At 46.0% G+C, this 14,732-nt stretch overlaps 1 protein-coding gene across 1 annotated transcript in view; it reads left to right on the forward strand.

Moving 5' to 3' along the window:
* Positions 1-605: 605 nt before the first annotated feature.
* vwa5b1 (von Willebrand factor A domain containing 5B1) overlaps positions 606-14,732 on the forward strand; it is a gene marked incomplete at both ends in the record, with an annotated part of 40,188 nt that continues 26,061 nt past the window's right edge. The window contains 3 exon segments of the mRNA XM_034203179.1: positions 606-730; positions 2,561-2,671; positions 2,673-2,759. Of these exon segments, the coding sequence (XP_034059070.1) occupies positions 606-730; positions 2,561-2,671; positions 2,673-2,759 (323 nt within the window).

Genomic DNA, 14,732 nt, shown 5'->3' on the forward strand with positions numbered 1-14,732 from the left:
CCTGCTCAACATTCAACCATCCCTCAGACCACCTGCTCAACATTCAACCATCACTCAGACCACCTGCTCAACATTCAACCATCACTCAGACCACCTGCTCAACATTCAACCATCCCTCAGACCACCTGCTCAACATTCAACCATCACTCTGACCACCTGCTCAACATTCAACCATCACTCAGACCACCTGCTCAACATTCAACCATCACTCTGACCACCTGCTCAACATTCAACCATCACTCAGACCACCTGCTCAACATTCAACCATCACTCAGACCACCTGCTCAACATTCAACCATCACTCAGACCACCTGCTCAACACTGCATTCAAACTCTGACCATCAAAACATTGGGTTTCTGTTTGTCTCATTTTGTGTCTTTGAGTTTTTAGAAAAGCGCTATATAAGTGTAATGTATTATTATTATTATTATTATTATTATTATTATTATTATAATAACACATTATTAGTGTGTGAGGAATGGAATATTAAATATTAGATTGAGTATAAATGTAAAACGTACAGTGTGAAATGATTGATATTGAAACACACTTTTAATGACGTGCAGTTAAGATATATGTAGTGATGTTCTGAATGTGTCCTCAGAGCCTCACGTCCCTCACGTCCTGATTGAGAGCGGCGACATTACGCCTGACGAATACGACGAGTTTCTGCACGGACGCAGCGACTTCATCAAGGCTGTGAAGAAGGACGGGAGCGACCTGAGGAAGGTGAGAGTCCCAGCATGCACCTGGGCTGCGGAGGGTCCTCCCAGCATGCACCTGGGCTGCGGAGGGTCCTCCCAGCATGCATCTGGGCTGCGGAGGGTCCTCCCAGCATGCATCTGGGCTGCGGAGGGTCCTCCCAGCATGCTGGTACCCGGTAACTTAAATAGTAAAATAATATTATTAGTAGTAATAATAAGATCAGGAATACTAGCTTTAATGATACGAGTAGGAGTAAGAAAACGTTTCAATAAGTAAAATAATATTTCATTCAAAAATAATAATATTACAAATGATTTTCAAATATGAAAAATATCTATAAAAAAAAATGATTAAAAAAATTATATTATAGTAATACTAAATAATGTAATTATAATATAAATTAAAAGAAGTTAAAATTCAAAAAATCTCAAATGAAACCTAAATAATAAAGTGTAAATGTTTTCTCCTGACATAGCACTGAGAGTGATATCATGCATGATCCCCCCGCCCTCTCTCTCAGCAGCACTGTCACATTAAACCTGTTTCCATGGCAACATGTTCCCACTTCCTGTCTGCAGAGCATTAACCCCCCCCCCTCCAGGTCTAGACTACAACCCTCGTTGTTGTTAAATACCAACTATGTGCAATATCAGTGACGTGCGGTGAGGTTCATGGCTGGTGAGGCACGGACTCTTTCAGAGTCAGATTTACAAATATTATATTTTGACCTTAATCGAAATATTCGGTTATTTTCAAAAGCTTTTTTAGTCTGATGCTTCAATTCATTTTAAACAGACCGTTCAACAAAAGGATACCCAACATCTAAATATTGGATTGTTCTTTCTTAGTAAGATCCCATGTTCATTACAATTGTGGTCTTACCTTGACTTGAAGATGAAGTCCATGCTCTCCTTCTGGACAACAATCTCTATTACTTTTTTGTAAAAGTCCTCCTTATCTTCCTCTAGTTTCAAAAGTCTAGTTTGTTGTTCGCGTCTGCGTAGAATAACAGTAGCAACAAGAACCTGTGGGCTCACGTGCGCCCCCTTCAGTGCGGCAGAGGTTATGGCTGCCTCCCCTGGTGCTTTTTTCATTGCCGTTGTACGATGAGACCAGCGGGCCTAAATATCATATACGTGAAATAAGTTATTTAGAGACTATGGATGGCGAGGATAAATGTAATAAAGGGATCTACAAACATTACATTGGTGACATACAGTGAGATGGTGCAGGCATGCGCTTAGTGCCCGCGCTCCAGCCAGTTACTGTGGGGTGACGCATTCTGAGGTGAGGCAGAGCTCATCTGTGCCTCACCGGCCTCACCTCACCCCACAGTAACTGGCTGGAGCGCGCTCACAAAATAAGTGCCCGCGCTACATTAGTGCCCGCGCTCCAGCAAGTTACTGTGGGGTTACGAGAGGCAGAGCTCGTCCCTGCCTCACTCCTCATCGCTACCCGTAATTGTAGCGGAGCTCGGCAAATTTGCTGATTTTGACTATAAAAAGCGATTGGAATCAAACAGAAATCACATTTACAACACAGATCAGTGGAGACATTTTATTATTATTACTATTTCGTTTTTCTTTAGTTGTTTTTCCGTTACATTGGAGTATGACAGGTGAGGCTCTGCCTCCCCTGCCTCCCCTGACTGCACGTCGCTGTGCAATATACACCTGGCTGCTAAATCCTCACAACTGTTACAGGATGTGTATTTTGTAAATTGTGTAATTTTTTTGATTTATTTGATCTTTAATATGTTGTATGTGCATGCTTCTTAGTTATCATTAAGCTGACTCTGGTTCTGACTCTGGTTCTGGTTCTGGTTCTGACTCTGGTTCTGGTTCTGGTTCTCAGGTGGAGATGATGAACCGCCGGCTGCACAAAGACCTGTTGCACAACCCAGTGGTGATGCTGAACTTCTGCCCCGACCTAAGGGGGGGTCACCAGGACCTGAGGGGGGGTCACCAGGACCCCGAGGGGGGGCCAAGGGGAATATATCTTCCTGTTGGACAGAAGTGGCAGCATGAGCGGAGCCAACATCAGCCGAGTCAAGGTGCTTCTTTATCATTTATTATCCATCATGTTAAACACCTGTGACAACACACACACCTGTGACAACACACACACCTGTGATAACACACACCTGTGACAACACACACACCTGTGACAACACACACACCTGTGACAACACACACACCTGTGACAACACACACACCTGTGATAACACACACCTGTGACAACACACACACCTGTGACAACACACACCTGTGACAACACACACACACCTGTGACAACACACACACCTGTGATAACACACACCTGTGACAACACACACACCTGTGACAACACACACCTGTGACAACACACACACACCTGTGACAACGCACACACCTGTGACAACACACACACCTGTGACAACACACACCTGTGACAACACACACACACCTGTGATAACACACACCTGTGACAACACACACACCTGTGATAACACACACCTGTGACAACACACACACCTGTGATAACACACACCTGTGACAACACACACACACCTGTGACAACACACACACCTGTGACAACGCACACACCTGTGACAACACACACACCTGTGACAACACACACCTGTGACAACACACACACCTGTGACAACACACACACCTGTGACAACACACACACCTGTGACAACACACACACACCTGTGACAACGCACACACCTGTGACAATACACACACCTGTGACAACACACACACCTGTGACAACACACACCTGTGACAACACACACACCTGTGACAACACACACACACCTGTGACAACGCACACACCTGTGACAACACACACACCTGTGACAACACACACCTGTGACAACACACACACCTGTGACAACACACACACCTGTGACAACACACACACCTGTGACAACACACACACTTGTGACAACACACACACCTGTGACAACACACACACCTGTGACAACACACACACACCTGTGACAACACACACACCTGTGACAACACACACACACCTGTGACAACGCACACACCTGTGACAACACACACACCTGTGACAACACACACACACCTGTGACAACGCACACACCTGTGACAACACACACACCTGTGACAACACACACACCTGTGACAACACACACCTGTGACAACACACACACCTGTGACAACACACACACCTGTGACAACACACACACACACCTGTGACAACACACACACCTGTGACAACGCACACACCTGTGACAACACACACACCTGTGACAACACACACACCTGTGACAACACACACACCTGTGACAACACACACACACCTGTGACAACACACACACCTGTGACAACACACACACCTGTGACAACACACACACACCTGTGACAACGCACACACCTGTGACAACACACACACCTGTGACAACACACACACACCTGTGACAACACAACACTTGTGACAACACACACACACCTGTGACAACACACACACCTGTGACAACACACACACACACCTGTGACAACACACACACCTGTGACAACACACACACACCTGTGACAACACACACACACCTGTGACAACGCACACACCTGTGACAACACACACACCTGTGACAACACACACACACCTGTGACAACACACACACCTGTGACAACACACACACCTGTGACAACACACACACACCTGTGACAACGCACACACCTGTGACAACACACACACCTGTGACAACACACACACACACACACCTGTGACAACACAACACTTGTGACAACACACACACCTGTGACAACACACACACCTGTGACAACACACACACCTGTGACAACACACACACCTGTGACAACACACACACACCTGTGATAACACACACACCTGTGACAACACACACACACCTGTGACAACACACACACACACACACATCAGGGAAAGTCTGCAGGAGAGGGTTCCTTTGAGTCCCTCAGACGTGTTGATCTCCTGCAGAGCGACTCTGAGGTATTCTGCGGTTTGGCTGCTCCGCTCTTATTGGCTGAGTTTAAGGTCAGTGACGAACAACCTTTAGCAAAGCTTCTGAAAACATGAACTTTATGTATTGAGCGTGTTAGAGGAACAGGAAGCTGCGTTATCTGAGCTCCTGGAGGAAGGCTCCTGGAGGAAGGCACCTGGAGGAAGGCTCCTGGAGGAAGGCTCCTGGAGGAAGGCTCCTGGAGGAAGGCACCTGGAGGAAGGCTCCTGGAGGAAGGCTCCTGGAGGAAGGCTCCTGGAGGAAGGCACCTGGAGGAAGGCTCCTGGAGGAAGGCTCCTGGAGGAAGGCTCCTGGAGGAAGGCACCTGGAGGAAGGCTCCTGGAGGAAGGCTCCTGGAGGAAGGCTCCTGGAGGAAGGCACCTGGAGGAAGGCTCCTGGAGGAAGGCTCCTGGACTCCTGAGGAAGGCTCCTGGAGGAAGGCACCTGGAGGAAGGCTCCTGGAGGAAGGCACCTGGAGGAAGGCTCCTGGAGGAAGGCTCCTGGAGGAAGGCACCTGGAGGAAGGCTCCTGGAGGAAGGCTCCTGGAGAAAGGCACCTAGAGGAAGGCTCCATCAGGAGGAGCAGCTTCAGAAGATATAGAAACCCAAATGTTCCACATGAAGAAACAACAACACATGCAGCGTTTAGAGGACATAACATAAGTTAGAATTCAGAAATGTTCATAAAAAACAAGAATTTTGTGATTTTTTTTAAATAGTCGGAATACTTAGATTTTAAGATCAAAATCTGAATTTAGAGAAATTATGAAAAAACGAGAATTTTGAGATTTTCATAAAAAAACTCAAATGTTTTTGATTTTCTGAATAAAAACGAGAATTTGGAGATTCACATCTAAACCTTTATATATACAGTCTATGATCTAAACGTGTAATAACTACGTTGGTCCGAAACGTAGGACGTAGTATTTCTACAAAAATGCCTCTGAAATTGTAAGATCCCTACGTTTTTTTTCACTATTCATTCCAATGGCTGCGTCTACGTCACGTGATCTTCACATTTGCAGAAAAAAAAAACTTGGCCGAACTTCGTTTTATTCTCGTGGAAAATGCCTATTTTAAAGTTAGTTTGGCTTTAAAATGCATTTTGATGTCATTTGATACGAGAAATTTGAGTTGTTATTTCAGATGATGTGTGCAGTGGATGTACATGATCTTTAGTTTGCTAGTTATTACGAAGATTACTTCAGGAAATTGCGCCCATAGAACGTTTTCATTGTTACCAAGGTGGTTGCTAGGGACGCTGCTATCGATATTATTTCTGTTATGTTGTGTAACTGTTTAATGGTGTTATCTTTATTGCTACCCCCTTCCCCGTCAATGTATAGTGTTGGTCCACAGCGCAAACATATTAGTTTAACAAAATCCACATCTAAAGATAGCCTACGTTATTTTCCCCTGTGCAATTCCAGTCTCACATCTCACAGCACATCGTCATTAACAAATACCGGAAACAGACCGAAAACATTTAAAAAAAAAAAAAAAAAAACTTTGTTCCGAGTGTGCTTGCTTTTCTCTTTGGAAGTCAACACATAACGGCATTGTAATACACGGTTCGGCTGCATTAAATATTACATATCTACCTTAGTTCTGTATTTATAGAGCCCTGATGATAAGACCTCTAGACAAACATGAGGAACTGAAAACGTGACGTGGATCATAAATATATCAGCCATTAAACAACATCTGTCACGATCTGTCTTTGGTTTTCTGTCTGCGTTGTGTTTTGTCTTGTTTGGATCTGTCTGTGGTTCCCTGTCGTTAGTTTCCCTGGTGTGTCTGATTACCCGATTGTGTTCACCTGGTGTCCCTGTGTTTTCTCCTCCCTCCTCACCTGTGTCTTGTTTCTGTGATTAGTCTTGTGTGTATTTAAGTTCTTGTTTTTCTGTCTGTCTTTGTCGGTTCGTCTTTTGTCATGACTAGTTCGTCGGTGAGTGTCCTGTTCTGTCTGTGTTATCACCTAGCCTTGAAATAAAGGAATTCTCACTTTAATCTGCATTTGGGTCCTACCTGCTTCACACACCGTGACATTACGAACCGACCAAATATGGACCCAGCGGATTCAGCTTTTTTGAGGCTACAGGCGGACCGTCTTGGGTGCTCTCTGGAGTATATTTTGTATACGTGGGATGACGCCTCATCTATACGGGGTAGAGTGGCTGCTTTGAAGGAGGCACACCAGGAGGTTGCTCGCAAGCCCTGGCTCAGGAGTTTGTTGCCTGAGTGGCTACAACTTTTTACCAGTAGTCCTGGAAACTTTTCTCAAGCCTCTAACCCTTTCCTGGGATCCGACTACTGTACTGGTAGAGGTCCACGGTGTCTCCAAGGGGCCTGTAGGAGACGCAGGGCCAGGATTCCAGCCTGTGCCCCAGCAGCCATGGTTCCGGCTCCAGAACCGGACCTTACAGCCATGTTTCCGGCTCCAGAACCGGACCTTACAGCCATGTTTCCGGCTCCAGAACCGGACCTTACAGCCATGTTTCCGGCTTCAGAACCGGACCTTACAGCCATGATTCTGGCTTCAATTCTGGCCCCCGCAGCCATGGTTCCAGACCCAGCTCTTGCCCCAGCTGCCATAGTCCCATCTCTGGTCCCCTCTCTAGTCTCTTCTCGAGTTCCCCCTCTAGTCCCTTCTCTAGTCCCTTCCCTAGTCCCTCCTCAGGTCACTTCTCTAGTCCCATCTCCAGTTCCCTCTCAAGTCCCCTCTCCAGTTCCCTCTCAAGTCCCCTCTCCAGTTCCCTCTCGAGTCCCCTCTCGAGTCTCCTCTCGAGTCCCCTCTCCAGTCCCATCTCAAGTCCCCTCTCGAGTCCCCTCTCGAGTTCCCTTTCCAGTTCCCTCTCGAGTCCCCTCTCGAGTCTCCTCTCGAGTCCCCTCTCCAGTCCCAACTCAAGTCCCTACTGAAGTGCCGTTGGAGGTTCCGCTGGGGCTCCTGCCAATTCCATGTTCTGTTCCGTTGGGGGTCCCGCTGACTACTCTCCTGCCGGGGGTCCTGCCAACCCCTTGTCCTGTCCCGTTGGAGGTCCCGCCGTCTACTCTCCTGCCGGGGGTCCTGCCAGCTCCTTGTCCTGTCTCGTTGGAGGCCCCGCCGACTACTCTCCTGCCGGGGGTCCTGCCAACCCCTTGTCCTGTCCCGTTGGAGGTCCCGCCGTCTACTCTCCTGCCGGGGGTCCTGCCAACCCCTTGTCCTGTCCCGTTGGAGGTCCCGCCGTCTACTCTCCTGCCGGGGGTCCTGCCAGCTCCTTGTCCTGTCTCGTTGGAGGCCCCGCCGGCTACTCTCCTGCCGGGGTCCTGCCAACCCTACGTCCTGTCCCGTTGGAGGTCCCGTCATCTACTCTCCTGCCGGGGGTCCTGCCAACCCTTTGTCCTGTCCCGTTGGAGGTCCCGCTGTCTACTCTCCTGCCGGGGGTCCTGCCAACCCCTTGTCCTGTTCCGTTGGAGGCCCCGCCATCCTCTGTCTCGCCGGGGATCCTGCCAATCCCGTGTCCGGGTCCTCTTCCGTGGGGGATCCTGCCGAGGCCTGTCCCAACAGCTCCGGTTCCTGTCCGGCCGACACCGGGTCCTGCCCGGCCTCCGGCGCTGGCCCGTCAGCGCCTTCCTGCCCGGCCTCCGGAGCTCTCTGGTCTTCGCCCTCGAGTCCGGCCCCCTGAGAGCCGCGGTCTTCGCCCTCGATCCCGGCCCTCTGTGAGCCGTGGTCTTCGCCCTCGAGCCCGGCCCCCTGAGAGCCACGGTCTTCGCCCTCGATCCCGGCCCTCTGTGAGCCGTGGTCTTCGCCCGCGATCCCGGCCCCCTGACTCTTCCTGCCGCTGCCTTCGCCCTCATGCTCAGCCGCCCGAGTTCCCCACCTTAGACTCTGCCTTGCCCCCGGGCCGTCCGCCCGAATTCCCCTTTTTGAACTCTGCCTTGCCCCCGGGCCGTCCGCCCGAGATCCCTTCCTGGTCCTCTGCTGTGCTCCTGGGCGGTCAGCTCAGTCCCGTCCTCCTGACCCCCTCCACCCACCCTGGTGGCCTAGTGATACGTTACGTGCACATGATCTTTAGTTTGCTAGTTATTACGAAGATTACTTCAGGAAATTGTGTCCATAGAACGTTTTCATTGTTACCAAGGTGGTTGCTAGGGACGCTGCTATCGATATTATTTCTGTTATGTTGTGTAACTGTTTAATGGTGTTATCTTTATTGCTACCCCCTTCCCCGTCAATGTATAGTGTTGGTCCACAGCGCAAACATATTAGTTTAACAAAATCCGCATCTAAAGATAGCCTACGTTATTTCCCCCTGTGCAATTCCAGTCTCACATCTCACAGCACATCGTCATTAACAAATACCGGAAACAGACCGAAAACGTTTAAAAAAAAAAAAAAATACTTTATTCCGAGTGTTCTTGCTTTTCTCTTTGGAAGTCATCACATAACGGCATTGTAATACACGGTTCGGCTGCATTAAATATTACATATCTACCTTAGTTCTGTATTTATAGAGCCCTGATGATAAGACCTCTATCTACCTTAGTTCTGTATTTATAGAGCCCTGATGATAAGACCTCTAGACAAACATGAGGAACTGAAAACGTGACGTGGATCATAAATATATCAGCCATTAAACAACATCTGTCACGATCTGTCTTTGGTTTTCTGTCTGCGTTGTGTTTTGTCTTGTTTGGATCTGTCTGTGGTTCCCTGTCGTTAGTTTCCCTAGTGTGTCTGATTACCTGATTGTGTTCACCTGTGGCCCCTGTATTTTCTCCTCCCTCCTCACCTGTGTCTTGTTTCTGTGATTAGTCTTGTGTGTATTTAAGTTCTGTCTTTGTCGGTTCGTCTTTTGTCATGACTAGTTCGTCGGTGAGTGTTCTGGTCTGTCTGTGTTATCACCTAGCCTTGAAATAAAGGAACTTTCACTTTAATCTGCATTTGGGTCCTACCTGCTTCACACACCGTGACACATCTTACATTTATTTTCACACAATACGTCTCCTTGCAGTATCAACACTAATTCGGCTGACTTTTATATTTGATCCAATTGGTAGATAGCAGTGGGGAACCGTGTCTATCACAACTGGACCTTCTGTAGACACACACACACCCCCCCCTCCTCCGCGGCATTATATATTTTTTAAATATTGAAGTTGAAAGCATCAATCTGGTGCACTTTGAGAGCAACATGAAGAGATCTATGGATACCTCTCTCAGCACCCAGATGAAACACAACTTGACACAGATTTTCTTTTTCTTTATGGATATTTTACAAATCACTCCCCTTTCAAACTGTATTCTTGTTTTACTGCCATATAGTATTTCATAACTGTTTTTCATTTATTCTCTTATTGTTTGTATAACGATAATGATCATACGAAGGTGTGCCGCGGAAATAATCTTTTGAATAATTTGTGACAAAACCGTTTGAGACCCACTGAGATAACTTGGACTAAAGTTAACTATCTAAACACTCAGAGAGTCCTTTATCTCACCTGAGCCCCTCAGTCTGACAGGGGAGCTCTCCTCCAGCTTGTTGTGGAACCAGCTCCTTATGTCCGTTAGTGCAGCTAGCTAACCAGATGCTAACATGACAGTCCCCGCTAGCACCGGTCCCTCTCCCTCTCTCTCTCCCTCTCTCTCTCTCTCTCTCCCTCCCTCTCTCTCTCTCTCCCTCCCTCTCTCTGATTGATTGATTGAAAAGTTTATTAACAGCTTGTATATTGGGTACAGTACAGTACAGCTCAAAACATACAATTGTTAAGGGGATGCAGACCAGAGAAAGACTTTCGTCTTGTTTACATCAGGGTCCCCCATTTCCAATTCATCATGTCATTTAAGACATATAAGACATATAAGACATACAGATGGCTTATTTACAATTTACATACAGGTGGTTTTTTACATACAGATTGCTTATTTACAATTTTCATTTTAGATTTCGTTCTAATACATCCTAACCGGACATTTAAGACATACCAAGTCTACAGATATACAGTTAGTAACAGAGTCTAAAATGCGAGTATATACATAGATGGGGGGGGGAAGCTGTCCATTGAACGACAGGTTGAGATTTGTACCATTACCGGGGCCAGTTTTGCAATGCTCTCCCCCGAAGGTGCTCTTTAAGAGAGGTTTTGAAGGTAAGTATAGTTTTACTTTCCTTTACAGTTGTGGGAAGAGCGTTCCACCTTGATGTGGCATCATTGCGAAACGTGTATTCCCCCTTTTTTGTGCCAAATCTGGGTTTCACATGATTTGTGGAGCTCCCTCTGGTGTTATGATCATGGTATTCCTTGACCTTTGGGAAGAATTTTGACATGTACATGGGTACCATAGAGGTGTAGTGGATCTTGTAGACCAGTCCCATTGCAAGTAGCTGTACTCTGTCGTCTACTCTAAGCCATCCTAGGTTGTCAAAGTGGGCAGAGGTGAGGTGGGTTCTAGATGAAAGGTCAAGCAGTAGTCTGACCAGTTTATTTTGCGATGTTTGAAGTTTTATTTGTAGCGCCTTGGAGGTGCTATGGTACCATGACGTGCAAGCATAGTCATAGTACCCTTGAATGAGTGCTCCTGCCAGAGTTTTCAGGGTGTTTTTGTTTACCAGAGAGGAGATCCGGTATAGGAATCTAGTTCTTTGATTGACTTTTTTTATTACATTGGATGCCATTTTGTCACAGGAGAGGTTTGCCTCAAGAATAGATCCTAGGTATGTAATTTCCTTCTTACTTGTGACAATAATGTCGCCCACTGCAACTGAGAAGTCGTCGGATTTGCTGAGATTATGTTTCGAACCGAAGAGAATGGACTCTGTTTTACCCAGGTGTAATGATAATTTATTATCGGCGAGCCAGGTGCAGATTCTGCCGAGCTCGGAGCTGAGGGTTTTTTCAACCTGCAACCTGTTCCTGTCAGAGACCAGCAGGGCTGAGTCGTCCGCGAACAGGAACAAGTTGCAGTCACATGCTGATGACATGTCATTTACATAAATTAGGAACAGTAACGGACCTAATATGCTTCCTTGTGGAACACCACAGCTCACTGGGAGGGGGGGGGGACAGAGTACCGTTTACCTCCACCATCTGTTCTCTCCCCTCCAGGTAGGATTGCATCCAGCTCACCGATAGTTTATCAAAACCAATTGCTTTTAGCTTGTCAATCAGAATGGGGTGATTGACAGTGTCGAAAGCCTTTTGTAGGTCCAGCATCACCATGCCGCAGTACTTGCCCTCGTCCACCTCTTGTTTGATGTGGTCGCTCAAATAAAGAAGGCATGTGTCAGTGGAGTGGGATGTTCTAAAGCCAGATTGAAATTCATAGATTAGTTTCTTTTCCGCGAGGTACTTTTCGACCTGTTCATATACTATTTTTTCCATGACTTTCGAGATGGAGGTAAGTATAGAAACAGGGCGGTAGTTGCCTGGGTCCAATTTGCTGCCCTTTTTGTGCAGGGGGGTTACTCTTGCAATTTTGAAGTCTTTGGGTACTTTCCCCTGTTTTATGGAGAGGTTAATTATGTGAGCTATGACTGGTGAGATGGCGGTTGCTGTGTCTCTGAGGAATTTGGAGGGGATATTGTCGTGGCCAGTGGCCTTGTTAGGTTGGAGGGCGCTCAGTTTAATGAGTACCTCTGCTGTTGTTACCCTTGCTAGACTGAAATCATCTTTGCGTACCCCTAGGTTTTTGTAGTAGGTCATGATGTGATCTACTCCAAAAAGCCCTGAGTGGGAGGGTAATTTATTTACAAGAGTTGTGGCTATGTTTGTGAAAAAAATGTTCAAGTACTTGGCCACATCCAGTTTGTCTGTGATGAGCCTGTTATCTGTCTTTATGTTTAAGTTAGAAAATCTCGTTTTGAGTTTTTTACTGCAGCCAAGCTGGTCATTGAGTAATTTCCAAAGTTCACAGGGTTTATTTTTGTTTTCCTCAGTTTTGACATTGATGAAATTCTTTTTGGCAGTTTTGATCATGGAGCTTACGTCATTTCTTAGTCTGTTTCTTTCAATTTTGAGTTCAGTCACGTGGGCCTGGAGTTCACTGCTCGTGCTTTTGGAAAGCATTGACTGACTTTTATGAAACTCAGAGCATTTTTTGTCTCTGGTTTTCATGGCGGTCAGTATGCCGGAGTGCATCCACGGCTCAGCGCGATGTTTTACCCTGGTTGTTCTTAGGGGGGCCAAATCATTGAGTATTGCAGATAATTTGTTTTTGAAACCAAGCCATGTTTCTTCAACTTGTGTACCACTGAGCTCATCTGACCAGTCCAGGCTCTCCAGTTCTAGGTTAAAGGCCTCGCTAGAGGGCTCTCCAGCTCTAGGTTAAAGGCCTCGCTAGAGTAGTGTTTGAGGTCTCTAGATATGACTGTTTTGTGACAGCCGGCCCTTTGTTTTAGCTTTTTGCGGGTACAGAATATCATATAATGATCACTTAACCCGCATGCTATAACCCCTTTACTGGAGATCCTGGACTTGTCAGAGGTCAGAATGAGATCAATGGTAGTTTGTGTTGTTTCACATACCCGGGTGGGTTGGGTGATTAGCTGGCTGAAGCCGTGCAGATCACAAATCCTACTGAAGGACCTGAAGACGGACGTGTCTTTACGTTGCATATCCGTGTTCCAGTCTCTCTCTCTCTCTCTCCAAACATTTCAGGGTTTTGTGGACTTAATCCATGACAAACTGGAGTTGAGACCAGGAGGCGGAGTCGCAGTCTTACACGCTTCTCTGCGCTCTCTCCTAGGCAGTCATCCATAGGAATCCCGAACCCAATAAAATACCCAATATTAACGGTGTGTGTGTCTGCCCAAGGACAAGTTAAGGTAAAACCTAATAGAGGTGTCATACATAATAACCTAATCAAAGTAAATGTAACAACTATTACAGTGCAACAAAACAGGAATATTAAATGTGGTCTCTTAAACATAAGATCTCTAGCATCTAAAGCAATATTGGTAAATGATTTAATATCAGATTATAATATTGATATATGCTGTCTCACTGAAACTTGGTTGAGACATGAAGAATATGTCAGCATAAATGAGGCCACTCCACCCAGCCATATCAATACTCATATTGCCCGAGGCACGGGCCGAGGAGGTGGAGTTGCAGCCATCTTTGACTCAAGTTTACTTATCAATACTAAACCAAAATTAAATTATACCTCCTTTGAAAGCCTCGTTTTTAGTCTTACGCATCCGACCTGGAAAACTTTGCAGCCAATCTTATTTGTTACAGTGTACCGTGCACCAGGTGCTTATTCAGAATTCTTATCTGAATTCTCTGAGTTTTTATCAACTTTGGTTCTTAAAACAGATAAAGTAATTATCGTAGGTGACTTTAATATTCATGTTGACGATGATAAAAATAGCCTTACTGTTGCATTTAACTCTATATTAGATTCTGTTGGTTTCTGTCAGAGTGTAAATAAACCAACCCACTGCTATAATCACACTCTCGACCTTGTTCTGACTTATGGTATTGAAATTGAGCAACTATTAGTCGAACCGCATAATCCTGCTTTATCCGACCATTTCTTAGTAACTTTTGAAGTACTGTTACGAGACTACAAAGCATTAGTCAAAAGCTCCTGCAGCAGAAACCTATCTGTTAGTGCTATAGCCACATTTAAGGAAGAGATTCCACCAATACTTAACTCGATAGCATGTCTGCATGTAAGGGAGGAAACTTATACAAAATGTACACCACCCCAAATTGATCATGTTGTTGATAGTGCTACAGATGCGCTGCGAATAAAATTAGACTCTGTTGCTCCTTTGAAAAAGAAGAAAATAAAACAACATAGATTAGCTCCATGGCATAATGCCCAAACCCGCAAAATAAAGCAAAAGTCGAGACAACTTGAAAGGATATGGCGTTCCACTAAACTTGAAGAATCTCGTTTAATTTGGCATATTACTCTCAATGAATATAAGAAAGCACTGCGTAAAGCGAGAGCAGCCTACTACTCTTCATTAATAGATGAGAATAAGAATAATGCAAGATTTCTTTTCAGCACTGTAGCCAGGCTGACAGAAAGCCACAGCTCGATTGA

The sequence above is a fragment of the Gymnodraco acuticeps genome, unplaced genomic scaffold (genome assembly GCF_902827175.1).
Source record: "Gymnodraco acuticeps unplaced genomic scaffold, fGymAcu1.1, whole genome shotgun sequence".
NCBI classification, from domain to species: Eukaryota; Metazoa; Chordata; class Actinopteri; order Perciformes; family Bathydraconidae; genus Gymnodraco; species Gymnodraco acuticeps.